Here is a 19,456-nt window from a genome sequence, read left to right as displayed (position 1 = left end):
CTTTACCTTTACCTTTATGAGGCAAGTCAGCCACGGGCACCACTGCTTCTCCACATTCCCTGCTGCTTTCCTTTTCGACCTTCAACCAGAGAAGGAACATCCATTGCCAGAGATAGCGTCTGCATGATAAATGGGCACAGTAATTGTCCAATTCGTCTTCTTTAGGAGCGGTTTAGCTCTCAAGCGTTCTGTGTCGTCAGGGACATCCCTGACTCAAACCTTCCTTTCTTCTTAAAGTTAATTATCTTTGCAACGCCGGTAGCTCCAGGACTCTCTGTTTGCAACCAGCAGCCTTCAGTTGCTTCGTACTTCCTCTTAGATTCAAGGCGTCTTCCCAAACCCCAGCGTCAAAGCGGCTGCAGAGAATGCAGGCCTCTCTGGCTCAGGAGAGGGATGTGTAAACACCAAGGAGCAGATCCAGATTTGTTCGGAGACGGGAAGTGCCGTGTAAATGCTAATCTCCCCATTAATCCTGCCTGTCAGGGCCCATTTCCCAGTCTCTGTGTCGGTGGGCCCAGCGAAGTGGAAGGGAAGCGAACAAGCGCGGAGAGGCTTGAAATATTCATGCCAAGGGAGGAGATGTCCTCAGCTCTGGCAGCGGATATACGTTGTGGAAAGAAGCCTCGGTCTAGTCTCTGCCACAGATTAGTGCTTATGTAAGGCTACTCTCCTTCTCTTTCTCTCTCTCCCGTGGCTGCTTTTTTCTTGTTGTTGTTTGTTGTTTAGTCGTTTAGTCGTGTCCGCCTCTTCGTGACCCCCTGGACCAGAGCACGCCAGGCAATCCTGTCTTCTATCGCCTCCCGCAGTTTTGTCAAACTCATGCTGGTAGCTTCGAGAAAGGCGTCTTCCATTGTTTCTGTTATGTTACTAAGCTTGGATCCTAGAACAATAGGCAAGTAGGATCCTAGAATGCAGCAACTGATTGGCTTGCAGGAAAAGACCAATCAGGCTCCAGGAGGAAGTTGATCAGCCTATTAGGCTGGTAGGATCGTAGAATGCAACAACTGATTGGCCAGAAGGAAAAGACCAATCAGGCTCCAGGAGGGAAGCAGAATCAGCCAATCAGACGGGACTCATTGTGTAAATAATGTACAGTGGTACCTCTGGTTGCTAACAGGATCTGTTCCGGAGGCCCCTTCGCAACATGAAAAAGAGCACAGCCTGCAGCGGTGCGTGGGTTGTGATTCACCGCTTCTGCGCATGTGTGTGACGTCATTTTGCACTTTGCGCATGTGCGAGTGGCGAAACCCGGAAGTAACCCTTTCCGGTACTTCCGGGTCGCCACGGGATGTAACCTGAAAGAACGTAACATGAAGCGAACGTAACATAAGGTATGACTGTATATAAAAACTTGAGGTTTTTTGGGGGGGGCAATTCAATCACTGTTTTACAAGCTGCAATGTTGTTGTTTAGTCATTTACTCATGTCCGCCTCTTCGTGGCCCCCTGGACCAGAGCACGCCAGGCCCTCCTGTCTTCCACTGCCTCCCGCAGTTTGGTCAAACTCATGCTGGTAGCTCCGAGAACACTGTCCAACCATCTCGTCCTCTGTCGTCCCCTTCTCCTTGTGCCCTCCATCTTTCCCAACATCAGGGTCTTTCCCAGGGAGTCTTCTCTTCTCATGAGGTGGCCAAAGTCTTGGAGCCTCAGCTTCAGGATCTGTCCTTCCAGTGAGCACTCAGGGCTGATTTCCTTCAGAATGGACAGGTTTGATCTTCTTGCAGTCCATGGGACTCTCAAGAGTCTCCTCCAGCACCAGAATTCAAAAGCACCAATTCTTCGGCGATCAGCCTTCTTTATGGTCCAGCTCTCACTTCCATCCATCACTACTGGGAAAACCAGAGCTTTAACTATACGGACCTTTGTCAGCAAGGTGATGTCTCTGCTTTTTAAGATGCTGTCTCCTTGCCATGTTGAAGGGGCTTGAATAATTCAGAGAGCTATGAGCTATGCCGTGCCGGGCCACCCAAGGTGGACAGGTCATAGTGGAGAGTTTTGACCAAACGTGATCCACCTGGAGCAGGAACCGGCAAGCCACTCCAGTATCCCTGCCAAGAAAACTCCATGGACAAAGACAACAGGCTTTTTTCTTAGAGGTTACCAAAGCAATATTTGGCAGTGAAGGATCCTGCCAGCTGCAAGGGCAAAAGCCTTTTTCCTGGAAGGATTTCTGCATCCGGTCAGAGGCAGGTGGTTTCCCTGTAGATGATAAGAGGCTGTTGGATCAGGACAATGGCCCAACTAGTCCAGCAATCCTGTTCTCACAGTGGCCAACCCAGTGCCTGTGGGCAGGATTCTCACACAAAGCCATTCTCCCCTCCTGTGGTTTCCAGAGACTGAAATTCAGAAGCATTTCTGCCTCCAGCCGTGGTTTTGCTTTCAAAGGGCACACCTGGAGCAGAACGACTCCTGGAACCTCAAGAGAACCCCCATCTTTTACTCGACAGCCTTCGCTCGTATGTTCCAGCCTGAGAATCATGGCAACAATTCTTTTTGGCGCTCAGCCCCTGTGCCAGCACCTGTGGTTTTTCAAAATTGTTATTTCTGCTTTCCTTCCAAAGCACTTTTCTTGAAAAGGTGCAAATCAATGGTGGCACGGGGTTTAGATGGTACATTTCATTGCGCCAATTGCATTTCATAATCCCACTATTCACTGCCTGAGGAGCTGTGTAGGCGAGCAAGGACAGCCATTGGTGTCCTTTCCCCCCCAAAAAAAACTCGTTCAGAGCGACCCCGCAAGGTATGTTAGGCTCAGAAGGAATGTTTGTGATTTTTCAAAACATACATTTAAAGCGGCAGAGGGTTGGGAGTGCAGCAATTACTGTTGGTTTGATGCACCTGGTGGGAATGTAAACCACAGCTGCTAGAATAGCTGCGGAGCCTGCGATCCAATTTTAATCCACTTAACCGCGGGACAATTTGTGCCTCTCCTCTTCCTTCCTTCCCATTCTGACGGCCAAGTTCCATCTCAGCAGGTCTCAATTCCTTACCAACTTCTCCATGCAATTTGGTGGCCAAAGGTTTCCTCGCTTTCCGTCCCCTTTAAATAAGAAACACAGATTTACATAAGAACACAAGAATAATAGCCCTGCTGTGGCCGCCTCTCCTGGGATGCCCCATGGAGGACCTTACGGTCCGCAAATAATAACATCTTGGAGGTCCTGGGCCTCAAGGAGATTAGGCTGGCCGCAACCAGAGCCAGGGCCTTTTCGGCTGTGGCCCCATCTTGGTGGAACACTCTGTCACAAGAGACTAGGGCCCTGTGGGATCTGACATCTTTCTGCAGAGCCTGCAAGACGGAGCTGTTCTGCCAGGTCTGACTCCCCCAATATGACTCCCCCTTTCTCCTTATAAGAACTTGCGTGAAAATGGCCCCCCAAATTTTCTCACAGGCTCATATAAGATCAGTATAAACAGTTAGGCCTGGTGAGCATTTAAGGTCCCCATCCCTAATTTGCGGGTTGCCATCTGATTGCATTTCACTTTGATTCTGATTTGATTTTAGGAAGTATTTTAATTGATTGCTTGGTTTTATGGTAATATGTTATATATTTGATGTTAGCCGCTCTGAGCCCGGTTTTGGCTGGGGAGGGCGGGATATGCATTTTTTTATATATTATTATTATGTTGATGACATTTTACCATTGCACTTTTGAGAGTGTATCAACTTATGGTCTGTGCGTGTGGTTTGGGAGCTGCACGGTCAGGGAAAAAACAATGCTGTCCAGGGTTGTAAAGACTGCGGAGAGAATAACTGGGTGCACTCTTCCCACCTTGGATCAAATCTACGCTTCCCGGTGCCATAAGAAAGCTGCAGAGATAGCGCAGGATAGTGCGCACCCCATAAATGATCTCTTTCAGCTTCTGCCTTCTGGAAGAAGGTCCAGGGCTATAAAGACTAGGACCAGCCGCCTGAGAAACAGTTTCTATCCAAATGCGATTTTGGTTTTAAATGCAGTGTAAGGTAGTCTCTGTGGGAGTATATTGTATTTAAAAATGGGGTATCAGAGTTTTTAGGGAGCTAACCAGGCTTATTGGTTTTTGAATGTCTGATGTAGATTTTTTTCAATTTCGTTGTTCTGTATGGGACAATGACAATAAAGATTAATGTATCATATCGTATTATTATTATGTCCTTCATCCTGTCCTCACAGGGGCCAAACAGATTCTCCAAAGGTAAACCCACAAGCAGGATTCGAGCAGAAGAGCTCTTTGTCCTCTTGTGGTTCCCAGAAACTGGGATTCAGAAGCACAGCTGCCTCCAACCGTGGAGCCAAAGCATAGTCATTGTGGCTAGTAACCATCAATAGCCTCCCCTCCATGGCTTTGTCTAATCCTCTTTCAAAGCTATATAGGTTGGTGAGCATCCCTGCCTCCTGTGGCAGTGAGTTCCACAGTCCAACTGTGCGCCGCATGAAGAAGTCGGACATCCAGCTTCGCTGCATGCCCACAAGTCTTAGTGATATGAGGAGAGGGACAAACGCTCCACCTAAATCTCATCCAAAATGGGGGGTTTTTTTGAGACATGTACTCTGCACCACCAGCAAAAGCAAAGCCATAATTGGCACGTGTCAATCCATTAGTTCTTCAGAGGACAGAGCGTGGCCGCGAAGGAGCCTGGATAATGAAGTAACTGGGAGCAGGGGCGACGTTGTCCTTCTTAAATTAGGTGGATCTGCTGCTAATTTGCCACATTTAACTGCATTAAATTCATTAGCATGGACCATTGCACCGACGTGCACTGATGTTTTGCTTTCTTCCCTGAACATAACTTTTTAAGATGGAGCCGCTGTATACAGCTGCTCAGTGCTGAGAGAGAGAAATGGCTTCACAATCGGCAAAATGAGAGCAATTCTGCACTCGGGACTCCGGGCACCAGTCAGCTGTTGCTCTTCAGCAAAGCTTAGGGCCGGATCAGGCGATGCCTTCGTTGCTTACGACATGCACCTTCTGTGAACTGTCCTGGCAATGCCCAAATATACAGATGAATGTCATGCGAGAAATGAGTGATGATGGAGGATGAATCGCAGCAGCTGGTGTGGCTCCTGGGTGCTTTTCATTCAATTCCATGTCCAGTCAATTCTGTTTCAGTCAATTCTGTGTCCAGGGCAGCTGTTTATCAGCTCCATCTGGTATGCAGGCTGAGACCCTCCCGGCCCACGGACTGTCTCGCCAGAGTGGTGCATGCTCTAGTTATCTTCCGCTTGGACTACTGCAATGTGCTCTGCGTGGGGCTACCTTTGAAGGTGACCCGGAAACTACAACTAATCCAGAACGCGGCAGCTAGACTGGTGACTGGGAGCGACTGCCGAGACCACATAACACCGGTCTTGAAAGACCTACATTGGCTCCCAGTACGTTTCCGAGCACAATTCACAGTGTTGGTGCTGACCTTTAAAGCCCTAAACGGCCCTGGTCCAGTATACCTGAAGGAGTCCACCTCCATCGTTCAGCCCAAACACTGAGGTCCAGCTCCGAGGGCCTTCTGGCAGTTCCCTCGCTGCGAGAAGCCAAGTTACAGGGAACCAGGCCTTATCAGTGGTGGCCCCTGCCCTGTGGAACGCCCTCCCATCAGATGTCAAAGAGAACAACAACTACCAAACTTTTAGAAGACATCTGAAGGCAGCCCTGTTTAGGGAAGCTTTTAATGTTTAATAGGTTATTGTATTTTAGTGTTCTGTTGGAAGCTGCCCATAGTGGCTGGGGAAACCCAGCCCAATGGGCGGGATATAAATAATTGTTGTTGTTGTTGTTGTTGTTATTCAGAGCCGCAGATCTTGCTGTTCCCTACCCCCCACCCCAATAAAAGACAGGGCTGGACTTCTGCCTTCTGAGAGCGCTCAGGGCACCAGGTTGGGCAAGGCTGAGTGAGAGAGCTGAGCAGTAAAGCCTTTGGATCACAACAAAAGCAGCTGATCCACCAGAAGCCTGCAGGCTGCGTCTCAAGTTGGTGCTTGGAAGATGGAGAGAGCAAGCTTTAAGCAGTTCCATCTTCTTAATGATGCTGCTAAATCAGGCAGTGGCAGTTGAGAATAACCATCACCATCCCGCAAGGGATAATTCCTCAGAATGAAAAAGCTCCATTGCCTCTACCAAACCTGTCCTCCCCCAGCCAATAAATGGAGGCTAGAAATCAGAACATTTCAGCTACTGACGCTGGACTTTGGGGCTCTGCAAGGCGAGAACCTGGGAGGAAACGTTCCATACTAAGATGCCGTCATGTTGCCGAATTTGGGTCCCCACCTGTAACCTATGAAAAGCTAGGAGGGTTGTGTTGTACCTCCAATCACTGCTACTCTGAATTCTGAATGGGTGTGTCTTCAAATACATTTGAGCTTTGCGCAGAATTGCCACAAACTGAAGATTTTGCATTTTGTGACCATTTGGCCCCATTGTCTGCCGTTGCCATGCCTGTCAGCTGAGTATAATGCGTCGTGCATCTGTTGAAATGGATGTTAGTTCGCAAAGGTCTGCGCAACGATAAATCAGAAAGGTGTTTTCGCTGCATCGGGCTTCTTCTTCAAACTTCCCCCCTCCTTCATCTTCCTTCTCCTTGTTATGTTACCACCTTTCACATAAATTTCAAGGTCATACCCTAAAAACAACTAAAAATAGGTATAACCAGAATCCCCCCCCCCAACAAAAACCTGAAGATAGATTTAAACAGGGGCAGACTTTGTCCTTTCAAATTTAAGTGGCACTCCTTGCAAGGTGAAAATTTAGCTGCTCTCTACTTCTGGCCTTCTGTTCTGCTCAATTTACTATGTCATCATTGCCCAGGGTGGGGGAACCAGTCATGCTGCCCTAAATCCACCTCTGGTTTAAAAACAATACAAATAAAAAGGCCCAAAGCTTCAGAGATCTAACTTTCTCTTTTCATCCTGCTGGAAAAGCTTGCCAAACAAAGGCGTCTTCCATTGTTTCTGTTATGTTACTAAGCTTGGATCCTAGAACAATAGACAAGTAGGATCCTAGAATGCAGCAACTGATTGGCTTGCAGGAAAAGACCAATCAGGCTCCAGGAGGAAGTTGATCAGCCTATTAGGCTGGTAGGATCGTAGAATGCAACAACTGATTGGCCAGAAGGAAAAGACCAATCAGGCTCCAGGAGGGAAGCAGAATCAGCCAGTCAGACGGGACTCTGTGTAAATAATGTACAATGGTACCTCTGGTTGCGAACAGGATCCGTTCCGGAGGCCCCTTCGCAACATGAAAAGAGCGCAACCCGCAGCGGCGTGTGTGCGCACATGCGGGTTGCGATTCACTGCTTCTGCGCATGCGTGTGACGTCATTTTGCACTTTGCGCACTTTCCGGGTCGCCACAGGATGTAACCTGAAAGAACGTAACATGAAGCGAACGTAACATAAGGTATGACTGTATATAAAAACTTGAGGTTTGGGGGGGGGCAATTCAATCACTGTTTTACAAGCTGCAATGTTGTTGTTTAGTCATTTAGTCGTGTCTGACTCTTCGTGACCCCATGGACCAGAGAACGCCAGGCACCTCTGTCCTCCACTGCCTCCCACAGTTTGGTCAAACTCATGCTGGTAGCTTCAAGAACACTCTCCCACCATCTCGTCCTCTGTCGTCCCCTTCTCCTTGTGCCCTCCATCTTTCCCAACATCAGGGTCTTTTCCAGGGAGTCTTCTCTTCTCATGAGGTGGCCAAAGTCTTGGAGCCTCAGCTTCACAATCTGTCCTTCCAATGAGCACTCAGGGCTGATTTCCTTCAGAATGGAGCGGTTTGATCTTCTTGCAGTCCATGGGACTCTCAAGAGTCTCCTCCAGCACCAGAATTCAAAAGCATCCATTCTTTGGTGATCAGCCTTCTTTATGGTCCAGCTCTCACTTCCATACATCACTACTGGGAAAACCGTAGCTTTAACTATATGGACCTTTGTTGGCAAGGTGATGTCTCTGCTTTTTAAGATGCTGTCTAGGTTTGTCATTGCTTTTCTCCAAAGGAGCAGGCGTCTTTTAATTTCATGACTGCTGTCACCATCTGCAGTGATCATGGAGCCCAAGAAGGTAAAATCTCTCACTGCCTCCATTTCTTCCCCTTCTATTTGCCATGAGGTGATGGGCCCGGTGGCCATGATCTTAGTTTTTTTGATGTTGAGCTTCAGACCATATTTTGCGCTCTCCTCTTTTACCCTTATTAAAAGGTTCTTCAACAAGCTGCAATAAAGAGCATGAAATCACTACAGGACTCCGAATATATTTCAGTTTCCCAAAACTGCACCAAGCGGGACACCTCTCGTATTTTGGCATGGATGCTGTTCTGCAGAACGGGGTCAGACAGACTGAAAGCCCCCAATGTGGCCATTACACTGGGAATCATTTTCTCTCGAGGTGCTGCAAGTTTTTCACCCGGGACTGAGTTTTTCAACACACCTGACTTTCCCTCGGGATGCTCCCTTATGCTGAGTCAGATCTTTGGTTCATCAAGGTCAGGCATGGCCAAACTCGGCCCTCCAAATGTTTTGGGACTACAACTCCCATCATCCCTAGCTAACAGGACCAGCGGTCAGGGATGGTGGGAATTGTAGTCCCAAAACATCTGGAGGGAAGCAGATGCTGTTCTGTTGACCAACAGGCCTGGAGAGGAAACCTGAGCAGTGTTTTCCTCCATTCAGCTTCCAGCCCATCTACTCTTCTCTTCTTTTCCCTCTGCTAGGTCCTGGACAACCTAGACAGCCACCTGAAGAAATCTGAATATTTCCGTTTTCTTTGGTTCCCTCACACTGAGAATGTGAGCGTCATCTACCAAGACCACACCAACAAGGTAAGTCGATCCTCGGGTGACCAGTGGAAAGGGTGTAAAGTCTTTTTTTTTTTTTTTTTGAGAGTGAAAGGAATTGGAAGAAGGGATTATGACTCCACCGGTTGCTATGCTCCATCAGATGTCAAGGAGATACAGTGGTGCCCCGCAAGACAAATGCCTTGCAAGACGGAAAACCCGCTAGACGAAAGGGTTTTCCGTTTTGGAGGTGCTTCGCAAAACAAATTTCCTATGGGCTTGCTTCACAAGACGAAAATGTCTTGCGAGTTCCTGCGGGGTTTTTTTTCCTCCCCCCCCCCCACTTTTCCCAAGCCGCTAAGCCGCTTAACAGCTGTTCCGCTAAGCTGCTTAACAGCTGATCCGCTAAGCCGCTTAACAGCTGATCCGCTAAGCCGCTTAACAGCTGATCCGCTAAGCCGCTTAACAGCTGTTCCGCTAAGCTGCTTAACAGCTGATCCGCTAAGCCGCTTAACAGCTGATCCGCTAAGCCGCTAATAGCACTAAGCCGCTAAGCCGCTAATGGGCTTGCTTCGCAAGACGAAAAAACCGCAAGACGAAGAGACTCGCGGAACGGATTCGTCTTGTGAGGCACCACTGTAAAGGACTACACAACTTTTAGAAGACATCTGAAGGCAGCCCCGTATCTGGAAGTTGTTTTTTTTAATGTTTGACATTTTATTATGCACTATATTCTGCTGGAAGCTGCCCAGAGTGGCTGGGGTATAATAATAATAATAATAATAATAATAATAATAATAATAATAATAATGGCATAAACTGAGCAACCTCCAGCCCACAGGCCAAAATTGCCTCACCAGGCCTCTCCACTATTTAAAATAATATTTTTTATTAATTTTCCATCTCATAACATTTAAATACATCTTTGTTAATCACATTTATTTTCATGAGCTGATCGGTTTCCCTCCCTCCTGCCTCATGGTTTCTGCAATTCAATTCCATATCATAGCATTTGTACCTCTCCCAATTTACAATTAATTCATTCCCATTTTCATAAATTAAAAAAAAAAATTAAAAAGGTATTGATCCTTGACATTGCAAGCCTGTTTAAATCAATCCTGTTAGTGTTGTTGTTTTCAGTTTTCCTTCAAATATTATACAAATTTACTCCAATCTTTTTGGAAAGCTTGATCACGCTGGTTTCGGATTTTCCTGGTCAGCTTCGGCAGTTCTGCATATTCCATTATCTTCATCTGCCACTCTTCTTAATGTTTGGAATTCCTGCTGCTTCCATTTTGGGGCTAAAAGAATCCTTGCTGCCGTTGTTGCATACATAAACAATTTTTGATCTTTTTTTTTTAATTTCTTCACCTACTATACCCAGTAAAAATGCTTTTGGTTTTTTGAACATCTTGTACATTTTCTTCAACTCATTATATATCATTTCCCAGTAAGCTTTTACTTTACTGCAAGTCCACCACATGTGATAGAATTTCCCCTTCTTCCAGGTCTCTCTATTTGGCCTGCAAGGCTGTTTTGCCCAGACTATGCCCACCTGCCCTGCACCTTACATTATATTTCACGCCAGGTGTTTGGTGGGCAGAGAGGTGGCTGCTTTCTCTGCAGAAATCAGGGTTGAAACATGCACAGCCGTCTAACATTTGTTAAAAAAGCCTGAAGCATTTTTGTTAGGGATTGTAGGAAAAGAGCTGCCAAAAAAGCTGACAAACATCTTCATGTATGCGACAACGGCCGCGGGAGTCCTAATAGCACAAGGATGGAAGACTGAAGAAATTCCAACTAAAGAATCATGGCAAGAAAAACTGATGGACTATGCAAAACTGACACATAAATTATGGGACAAGGATAACTGTGACTTTAAAGATGAATGGGAACCCTTTACAAAGTATTTGAAGAGGCAACAAAGTGAATTGGACTCCTTGGCAGGTTTTGAATAAACAAAGGAGGAAAAGGGGGGGATTAAGGATGATAGGTTTTTGGATAATATGTTTTGTTTAAATTTTCAATAAAAATTATTTTAAAAAGAAAAAAGAAACACGCACAGCCGTCCATCAGGCGACGTGTAGGAGTTGAACCCTGCTCAGTGAGCGTCTTCCTGCCAAACCTGAGACACAGCTTTAACAGCTGGACGGGATGGTATCAGGTGATCAACAGGTGGGTAGGACCACCCACCTGTCAATCAGCTGATGTCATAGTGATGCCAGGTGACAGACAGGTCGTTGGTCCAAGGGATGGAGGGAAGTAAATATCTGCCCCCCCCAACTCCCAGGGCTTAAGAAGGACCCCTACTCCTGACATAGGGGGTCTTCCTGGAGCTGCCTAACAGTGGTGGGTGTGATCGCCCCCACATGGACACACACAAGCACAGCATCCGACACAACTGATCCATGCAGATCATCCCTGCTCATCAAAGGATCGATCTGCTGACCAGAGAGGGGAAGATCTGGTTCCTCATCGGGACCCAGGGCTGACCAGAGAGCAGTTTTAAGCTCACCGCCTTGCCCTCTATGGGAATGTTCAGGGTGGCAGGAGAGGATATATTGTTTATTAATATACTTCCTAACTTGCGCTAGCTGCATCTTAATGTTTTAATGTATTTTAATCTTGTTTTTTAAGTTGTATTTTAATCAACTTGTTTTTATTATTGATTGTTAGCCGCCCTGAGCCCGGTCTTGGCTGGGGAGGGTGGGGTATAAATAAAATTTATTATTATTATTATTATTATTATTATTATTATTACTTAGCAGAGTTACATTCCCCCCCTTTTTATATGCACAGCAGATAGCTGGTTGCAGGCTCGTGTGAGCCTCTCACTATTACACAATTCAGTCTGTCTCAGATTGAATTGTATGTTCCTGGTAAGTTCCCTTGAATCCCTCTTAAAAAATAAAAATGTCACAATCTTATTCAAAGTCAATAAAAGGAGTTTACTCACATCAGTTCACAGCTACAGATATGTTCATGTGGATCTACCCCATATGGAGGGATATTCCCAGTGATTCTGCTAGCTGAGAGTTGGTTCAACGAAGAAGGAAGTCAAAAAGAGAGAGAGGTGTGCTGTGTGACTCATCCTTTTGTTACCTGGACAGGTTAGGTCACACCCACCTTCTATCACATGCAAAAGGAAGGATGCTCCAGCCAGGAGGAACAGGAAGTTTCGACTGGCTGGACCAAACATTCCCTCGCATGTCCACTCTAGGAAAACAAGGAATGTTGTACTTGACTGCCTCTCATGGATCACATCCCACACCCTCCCCATTGCTAGGTCTGTGTTTTGTGTGTGTGTTTCACCGTCACCACCTAAATCAGTGGAGTCTCAGGGCAGGGGGTGATGTAAACTACATGGCTGGGGGCTGATCTAGGCCAAGGTTTTGAAGGCCACATCTTCCCTGCTGGGCAATGTCTGTAGCCCGTCTCTCTCCCGTCTTGCATGTGTTTCCAGCCTCCCACTTCCTCTGGCAGCTGGTTTTGGGACTACGTGGTCGGATACTACCTGCTAGAGTTCCTCCTTTGGGTCAGGTGAGATTCAGCGTGCCTTGGCAAGGCATTCGTGTGGGAAGAAGCTGCTTGGTGGGAGGTTGAAGGTCAAAGGCTGGCCAATGAAGCTTGCTGACTGACAAGCCCACCCTACGTTCAGAATCTCACCCTTGGTCTGAAACTCTGTCTGGTCCTTCCATCATTCCAGAGCAAGTTAGTGGGGCATTGTGTGCAGTTGTTCTGCCATCTTGTGGGCAGCAGCTGAAACTCTCTGGTGTTGGTTTGGCAGAGAAAGCCACAAATCCAGAAGCCATTGACCCCAGGGGCCTTATAACTGTTGGCTGGTGGTGGTTTCTGCAAGATGCACCCACAGATTGGCTTAATAGGAAGGGGCACCAGGAACCAGCACGTCAAACTCCTGTGGCATTTTATTTTAGGCAATAAATGTGGGCTGTTTAAAGATGGGTGCTTCAAGCATTGTAATGAGGCAAGAAGGAGCAAGAAGGAGAAGTGTCATTGTTTTGAAAACATTGATTTTTATGCATTACTCTGTCGGGGGTCTTTGAACGTAATAATAGAAGAGCCAGCTGCATCAGACCAATGCACCATCCTGTTCTCACCAGCAAACAGGATCTGAGCACTAGAGCAACTCTCCCCTCCTGTGGTTTCCAGCAACTTGGATTCAGAAACATTGTTCCCTCCTGTGGGAGGGAGTTCCTTAGGTTAACTATGCTAGATGGTCCAAGATTATTCCAGTACAGTGTGCGCAAAATCTACTAGATAAGTAATTAAAAGCATCTGTCTCTGAGCTGCAGCAGCAGCATAGAATTCATTCTGCTGGAGAAGCTGTGTGCGAGCAAAGGCCTTGCTTTGGTATCAACAGCGTCTTAGCTGCGCCGTCTGTATCCATGCAAAGAGGCTGCTGCTTGTAGCTGACTCACCTCCCTAGTTGCTGAGGGAAAAGCTGCCTTTGGTCTCGTCCTTGCCAGTCGCCTTCTTCAAGGGGAGGTGGGATGCACTTGAGGCCCCTCCTCATCCTAGAGGGCACTGCTTCCATCAAAGCACATAGTTAAACTTTGGAACTCCCTGCCACAGGAGTCAGTGATGGTCACCAACTTTGATGGCTTTAAAAGAGGATAGGGCAAATTCATGGAGGAGGAGAGGGCTATCGGTGGCCACTAGCCATTCTGGCTATGCTCTGCCTGCCTCCACGGTCAGAGACAGAAATGCTTTTGAATACCAATTGCTGGAAACTACAGGAGGGGAGAGGGTTCTTGTGCATGAATCCTGTGTGGTAAACAAAAATCTGCCCTTTTTTCCCTTATGGGGTATCCAAGAGCCCATATAGAGTCCTTATGTAGGTTCCCTATCGGTAGGAGAAAATAACAGAGGCCAACCAGAGAGTATTGAGAAGCAAAGCAGCTAGTAAACCTGATCTTTATTGATCAGATGCAACAAGGTCCTCACTCACCACACGCAGGAGGGAGGAGGAACCCAGAACAAAGGTGTGCCTGCCCTTATATAGACATTTTAAATTCCTTGCCCTGGAGCTCAAGAGCACCCCTCCATACATTATACATACATCACAGAAAGGGGTGTAGCTCAAGACCAACTCCCAGACACATCATACCTACATCACAGAAAGGGCGGTCTACAGCAGAAATCTGAGTGCGTTGTTTACCTCCTGTATGGCAGGTTACCTGTTAATGCTTACTTGATTGGATACCCTGGGGAGCCTGGCCAGTCTTTTGTAATGATAAATACTTAGTTCCTGAGCCAGGTCACAGGCTCACCCTATTCATACACAGACATAAACCTAAGACAGGATTTGTGAAGGAAAAGACAATGGGGAGGCTTTTCCATTTTCCTTTGACCTTGCAGAGAAAACATTTGGTGAGTTTGGGAATCAAAAATGGTTCCAGGTCGGTCTTCCTGTGCTGATCTATGTATGTGCTTGGTTGGTACACTTATGAACATTGAACATATACTTTTCGCCCCATAGGACGCACATACATTTCCCCTTCATTTTTGGAGGGGAAATGTGTGTGCGTCCTATGGGGCGAATGCAGGCTTTCGCTGAAGCCTGGAGAGCGAGAGGCGTCGGTGCGCACTGACACCTCTCGCTCTCCAGGCTCCAGGAAGCTATCCGCAAGCCTTGCACACCTGGGGGGAGTTCCCCCGGGCGCACAAGGCTTGCGGGCGGCAGCCTGCAGCACGAAGCATGGGGCGTCCTCCGAAGGGCAGGTGTCGGCAAGCCTTGCGCACCGGGGGGCATGTGGGGCGGCCTGAAGCAGAGCACCCCGGCGCCGGGCAGACATCCGCAGCGTGGGGAGCCCTACGGGAGTTCCTGCAGGGCTCCCCATGCTGCGGATAGCAGCCTGCCGCCCGACGCGCAGGGCGCCCTGAAGCAGAACGCCCCTTGCGCCGGGCACACATCGGCCAGCCCCACGAGCTCGGGGACAGCGGGGAGGCGCAGCACCGCCACCCCACTGTTCCCCAACCTGGTTTGGGGGGGGGAAATAAAGGGGAATTTTTTTCCCCTTTATTTCCCCCCCCCCAAAAAAAGTAGGTGCGTCCTATGGGACGGAGCATCCTATGGGACGAAAAATACGGTATCTAAGACCTCAAAATTCCTATCACACCTGCTTGTGGGTTTCCCACGAACATCTGGCTGACCAATGGCCTGATCCAGGAAGCTTGTCTTAGTTTCTTATATTCAGGCACAATCCATAGCCTACCATCCCAGCTACTCTCAAAGGGGGAAGAAGGAAGGGTCAGCCCACGTTCCCTGTATCCAAATTCCCAACCTCAGATTTCTGCCCATCTGACTTCCACTTTGTCCTCTCCTCCATCAGCACATTCCTGCCCTGCCTGGTTCCCTGGATCAACCGCTTCTTCTTCTGGCTCCTCTTCACCGGCAAAGTGGAGAACGTCAACTTGAGCTACAAGATATTCAACTACGAGTGCCGCTTCAAGCAGCATGTGCAGGATTGGGCCATCCCCATGTAAGCTGATTTGACCTCGTGTACAGAGGGTTGGAAGACTAGGGCTGATTCCAGAATGATCGGGGGTGGGGTGGGTTTGAAATTCAGGTTGTAGTCGCCTCTCCAATTTGAATGATGTTGTGGGTTTGGGGTGCCAGTCTGGATGATGCCCCGAGTGTCTTCAAATCCCTGGGGTTCTGTACCCAGCGAGTATTAGAATCTAAGAAAGGAGGTTGCTGGCAAGTTTCTTTGTTAAGCAACGACCTTAGCTGGCCACTCAAATATCCTCATCAGCATCCCAAAAGGATGGGCTAGGTTGCTATAACTAAGTGATGGGGCCCTTTTGGATAATGGGGGGGTAGCTTCCCTCCACCCCTCACCTAGCTGCTAGGTAGGAGAACATGAGTTTGGGGGTGTGAGATGAACTGGAAGCTGGAAACACAGAGATTTGCTTGCTTAGAGTCATAGCTCTGTCCAATGGAGAAGCAAGATCTGTTGGGGTGTCAATGCTCTGAGCCCCTCCATCTTTGGCTCAGGTGGGTAAAGGTAAAGGGACCCCGACCGTTAGGTCCAGTCGTAACCGACTCTGGGGTTGCGGCGCTCATCTCACTTTATTGGCCGAGGGAGCCGGCATACAGCTTCCGGGTCATGTGGCCAGCATGACTAAGCCACTTCTGGTGGACCAGAGCAGTGCACGGAAACACCGTTTACCTTCCCGCCGGAGCGGTACCTATTTATCTACTTGCACTTTGACGTGCTTTCGAACTGCTAGGTTGGCAGGAGCTGGGACCGAGCAACGGGAGCTCACCCTGTCACAGGGATTCGAACCGCTGACCTTCTGATCAGCAAGTCCTAGGCTCTGTGGTTTAACCCACAGCGCCACCCGCGTCCCAATGTATGGGTAGATAAAACCAAACATCCTAAAGACACCACAGTCTGTGCTGACCAAGGAAACAGAACCTGGGTAAGCGCTGGGAACCCCTGGAGTCTGTTACCGCTTGGAGATCGGGGTTGGCTTGCAACAATATATTTAACTAACTCGGTAGTCAGGGTCTTGCTCTTAATATACGGCAGGCAAGGCAGTGAGCAATGCTGGAATAATAAAATAATAATAATAATAATAATAATTTATTATTTATACGCCACCCATCTGGTTGGGTTTCCCCAGCCACTCTGGGTGGCTTCCAATAAAACACTAAAATACAATTAAATATTAAAAACTTCCCTAAAGAGGGCTGCCTTCAGATGTCTTCTAAAAGTTTGGTAGTTATTTTTCTCTTTGACATCTGGTGGGAGGGCGTTCCACAGGGCGGGTGCCACCACCAAGAAGACCGAGAAGGAAGGGGGCTGATCTGGAGCAAGGAAAGGGGCTCATCTCTGGTTCTGATGGGAAGACCAGGGCCTGGTTCCTTCAGGACCTTGGAGAGTTCCCAGAGAAGAAACTGATGTTCCAAAAAATGATCAAAGCTCATTTGAGTGTCTTAAGTTAAGTCCTGGGCGCCACAAATCTCCAGGCCGGCAGTTTACTGCAGTTCCTTGTGAAAGGGAGGGAGGCATTGACCGTTACACCCATTTGGGTGTAATCCCTTTGCACAAGATCTCCTTGATGTTGGGTCTTTTTGTACAATCTCCTAACAGTGAGAAAACGAAGGAGGCTCTCCTGGAGCTGAAGGGGGTTCTGGAAAGCAACCCCAAACTGGTGGCCCATTACCCCGTGGAAGTGCGCTTCACACGGGGAGACGACATCTTGCTGAGCCCCTGCTTCCGAAGGGACAGTTGCTACATGAACATCATCATGTACAGGTAAGAGGAGTTGGGTCCAGGTGGGTCCATTTGGGTTGCCTGATGGGTATTGGAGGATAAGCCTACTGGAGGCCTCTAGCGGTGATGGCTCTGCCTTCACAGTCAGAGGCAATAGCGGTTCTGAATACCAGCAGCAAGAGGAGAGAGGGGTTTTGTGCCCGGATTCTGCTTGTGGACATCCCACGGGCATCTGGTTGGTGGCGGTGAGGACCAAATGCTGGACTAGAGGAGCCTAACAGTGGATCAATGAGGCAGAAGCTAAATATTAGTGATGGGGCAGCCGGCGTCCTCAGGCTTAACATCTAAAAGGCACGATCCCAAAAGGAAAAGGGCTTGGCAAGGAGGAGGAAAAACTGTTCAGGCACTGTTCTTTGGTTGCCATTCCTGTAATGGCCAGCTAGAATGGAAGCACTTGGAGTCAAACTATGGAACTCCCATTCAGCGCCCATCAGAACGGACGCTCAGCTATGTTGTTCCACAACGGAGAGTAAAGTTCAGCTTATTTTTTTTATCCCGTTCAGGCCCTATGGGAAAGACGTCCCGCGCCTTGACTACTGGCTCGCCTACGAGAGCATCATGAAGAAGGTTGGAGGGAGACCTCACTGGGCAAAGGTACGAAGGTGGGAGCAGTGTTCATAGAACTGTAGAGTTGGAAGGGATACCCAAAGGTCATCCAGTCAAACCTGCTGCAGTGCAGGAATCACAGCTAAAGAATCCCTGGCAGATGGCCATTTGATTTCTGTTTAGAAAGCTCCCAGTAATTTAATAATAATAATTTTTTAAAAATATATATATATTTCTATCCCGCCCATCGGGCTGGGTTTCCCCAGCCACTCTGGGTGGCTTTCAACAGAACATTAAAAACAGAATAAAACATCAAACATTAAAAACTTTCCTAAACAAGGCTGCCTTCAGATGTCTTCTAAAAGTCAGATAGTTGTTTATTTCCTTGACATCTGATGGGAAGGCGTTCCCCAGGGCAGGTGCCACCACCAAGAAGGCCCTCTGCCTGGTTCCCTGTAACTTCGCTTCTCGCAGGGAGGGAACTGCCAGAAGGCCCTTGGAGGTGGACTTCAATGTCCGGGCAGAATGATGGGGGTGGAGACACTCCTTCAGATATACTCAGTTGAGGCCGTTTAGGGCTTTAAAGGTCAGCACCAACACTTTGAATTGTGCTCGGAAACTTGCTGAGAGCCAATGAAGGTCTTTCAAGACCGGTGTTATATGGTCTTGGCGGCCACTCCCAGTCACCAGTCTAGCTGCCGCATTCTGGATTAGTTGTAGTTTCCAGGTCACCTTCAAAGGTAGCCCCACGTAGAGTGCATTGCAGTAGTCCAAGAGGTGAAGGAGGGTCCACCACCTTCTGAGGGAGTCTGTTCCACCATTGAACAGAAGTTCCCATCAGAAAGTTCTTCCTGATGTTTAGTCAGAAATCTCCTTTCTTGTATTTTGGATCTGTTGCAAGAAAGGAGGTTCTGACTAAACATTAAGAATAAGTCCCGTCGGTGCAAGGATTTCCACCTGCAAAGGGGGTTTCTCCCCCTCACCCTGAGCACATCCTACAGCCTCCCCAAATCTGCTCTGGAGGGACGGGGGAACCACTTGGAGCTGCCCCACTAGTCCTGATCTGGGGGAAAGGAGGGATATAATGATAATAATAATTACTATTATTATATATAAGGATGGGGCAGGGGAAGATTGTGTGCCTTTTTATTTTTGCAAATTTCTTCAGTGAGGTGTCTTAATTTTGGAATGTGAGGAATTCAAATCAGCTATTTTTGTGCTTGGGCAACATTTAGTTTGGTACATTTACGTTTGATGAAGAAGCACATAAACTGCTTTCAGAACTCCTAAACATTTCAGGTGATTCTAATTAATAACAATATTAATAAACACCACGACCGCAAGTACTTGGCCATCGTTTTTAATGATTTCTATGCAATTTCACACACATTTTACTTACCGAGCAATACTTAATTATATTAATTTAACCGAAATATCCTTTTTATTCCCAAGTCATGTTACAACTTTTTAGCACCCCTCATTTCAGGAAGTTGAAAGTTGCAAAATTCAACACTCCCTAGAGGAGATTGCAGCTGGGGAAGGAATAGTACAGTGGTGCCCCGCAAGACGAACGCCTCGCAAGACGGAAAACCCGCTAGACGAAAGGGTTTTCCGTTTTGGAGGCGCTTCGCAAAACGAATTTCCCTATGGGGTTGCTTCGCAAGACGAAAATGTCTTGCGAGTTCCCGCGGGTTTTTTTCGCTTTTTTCGCCCTTTTCCTAAGCCGCTAAGCCGCTTAACAGCTGATCCGCTGATAAGCCGCTTCTCAGCTGATCGCTAAAAGCCGCTAGACTGCTAATAGCGCTAATCCGCTAAGCTGTCAATGGGCTTGCTTCGCAAGACGAAAAAACCGCTAGACGAAGAGAATC

The 19,456-nt window shown here is 47.8% G+C and overlaps 2 protein-coding genes across 3 annotated transcripts in view; one reads left to right on the top strand and one right to left on the bottom strand.

Annotated features, from left to right (window-relative positions):
• The window catches only part of ZNF395 (zinc finger protein 395), a 446,083-nt gene that overhangs the window by 51,427 nt on the left and 375,200 nt on the right, over positions 1 to 19,456 (bottom strand). The gene's annotated exons all lie outside the window — the stretch shown is intronic.
• LOC310841906 (L-gulonolactone oxidase-like) overlaps positions 1 to 19,456 on the top strand; it is a 53,322-nt gene that overhangs the window by 29,893 nt on the left and 3,973 nt on the right. Inside the window, exons 7-11 of the mRNA XM_083733627.1 lie at positions 8,677 to 8,784; positions 12,203 to 12,279; positions 15,093 to 15,242; positions 16,860 to 17,024; positions 17,546 to 17,636. Of these exons, the coding sequence (XP_083589753.1) occupies positions 8,677 to 8,784; positions 12,203 to 12,279; positions 15,093 to 15,242; positions 16,860 to 17,024; positions 17,546 to 17,636 (591 nt within the window). The remainder of the gene's footprint in view (positions 1 to 8,676; positions 8,785 to 12,202; positions 12,280 to 15,092; positions 15,243 to 16,859; positions 17,025 to 17,545; positions 17,637 to 19,456) is intronic.

This window comes from Podarcis gaigeae, assembly GCF_964106915.1.
Source record: "Podarcis gaigeae genome assembly, chromosome: 3".
NCBI lineage: Eukaryota > Metazoa > Chordata > Lepidosauria > Squamata > Lacertidae > Podarcis > Podarcis gaigeae.
Note: the sequence above shows the minus strand (reverse complement) of the source record. Positions and strands in the feature narration are given on the sequence as shown.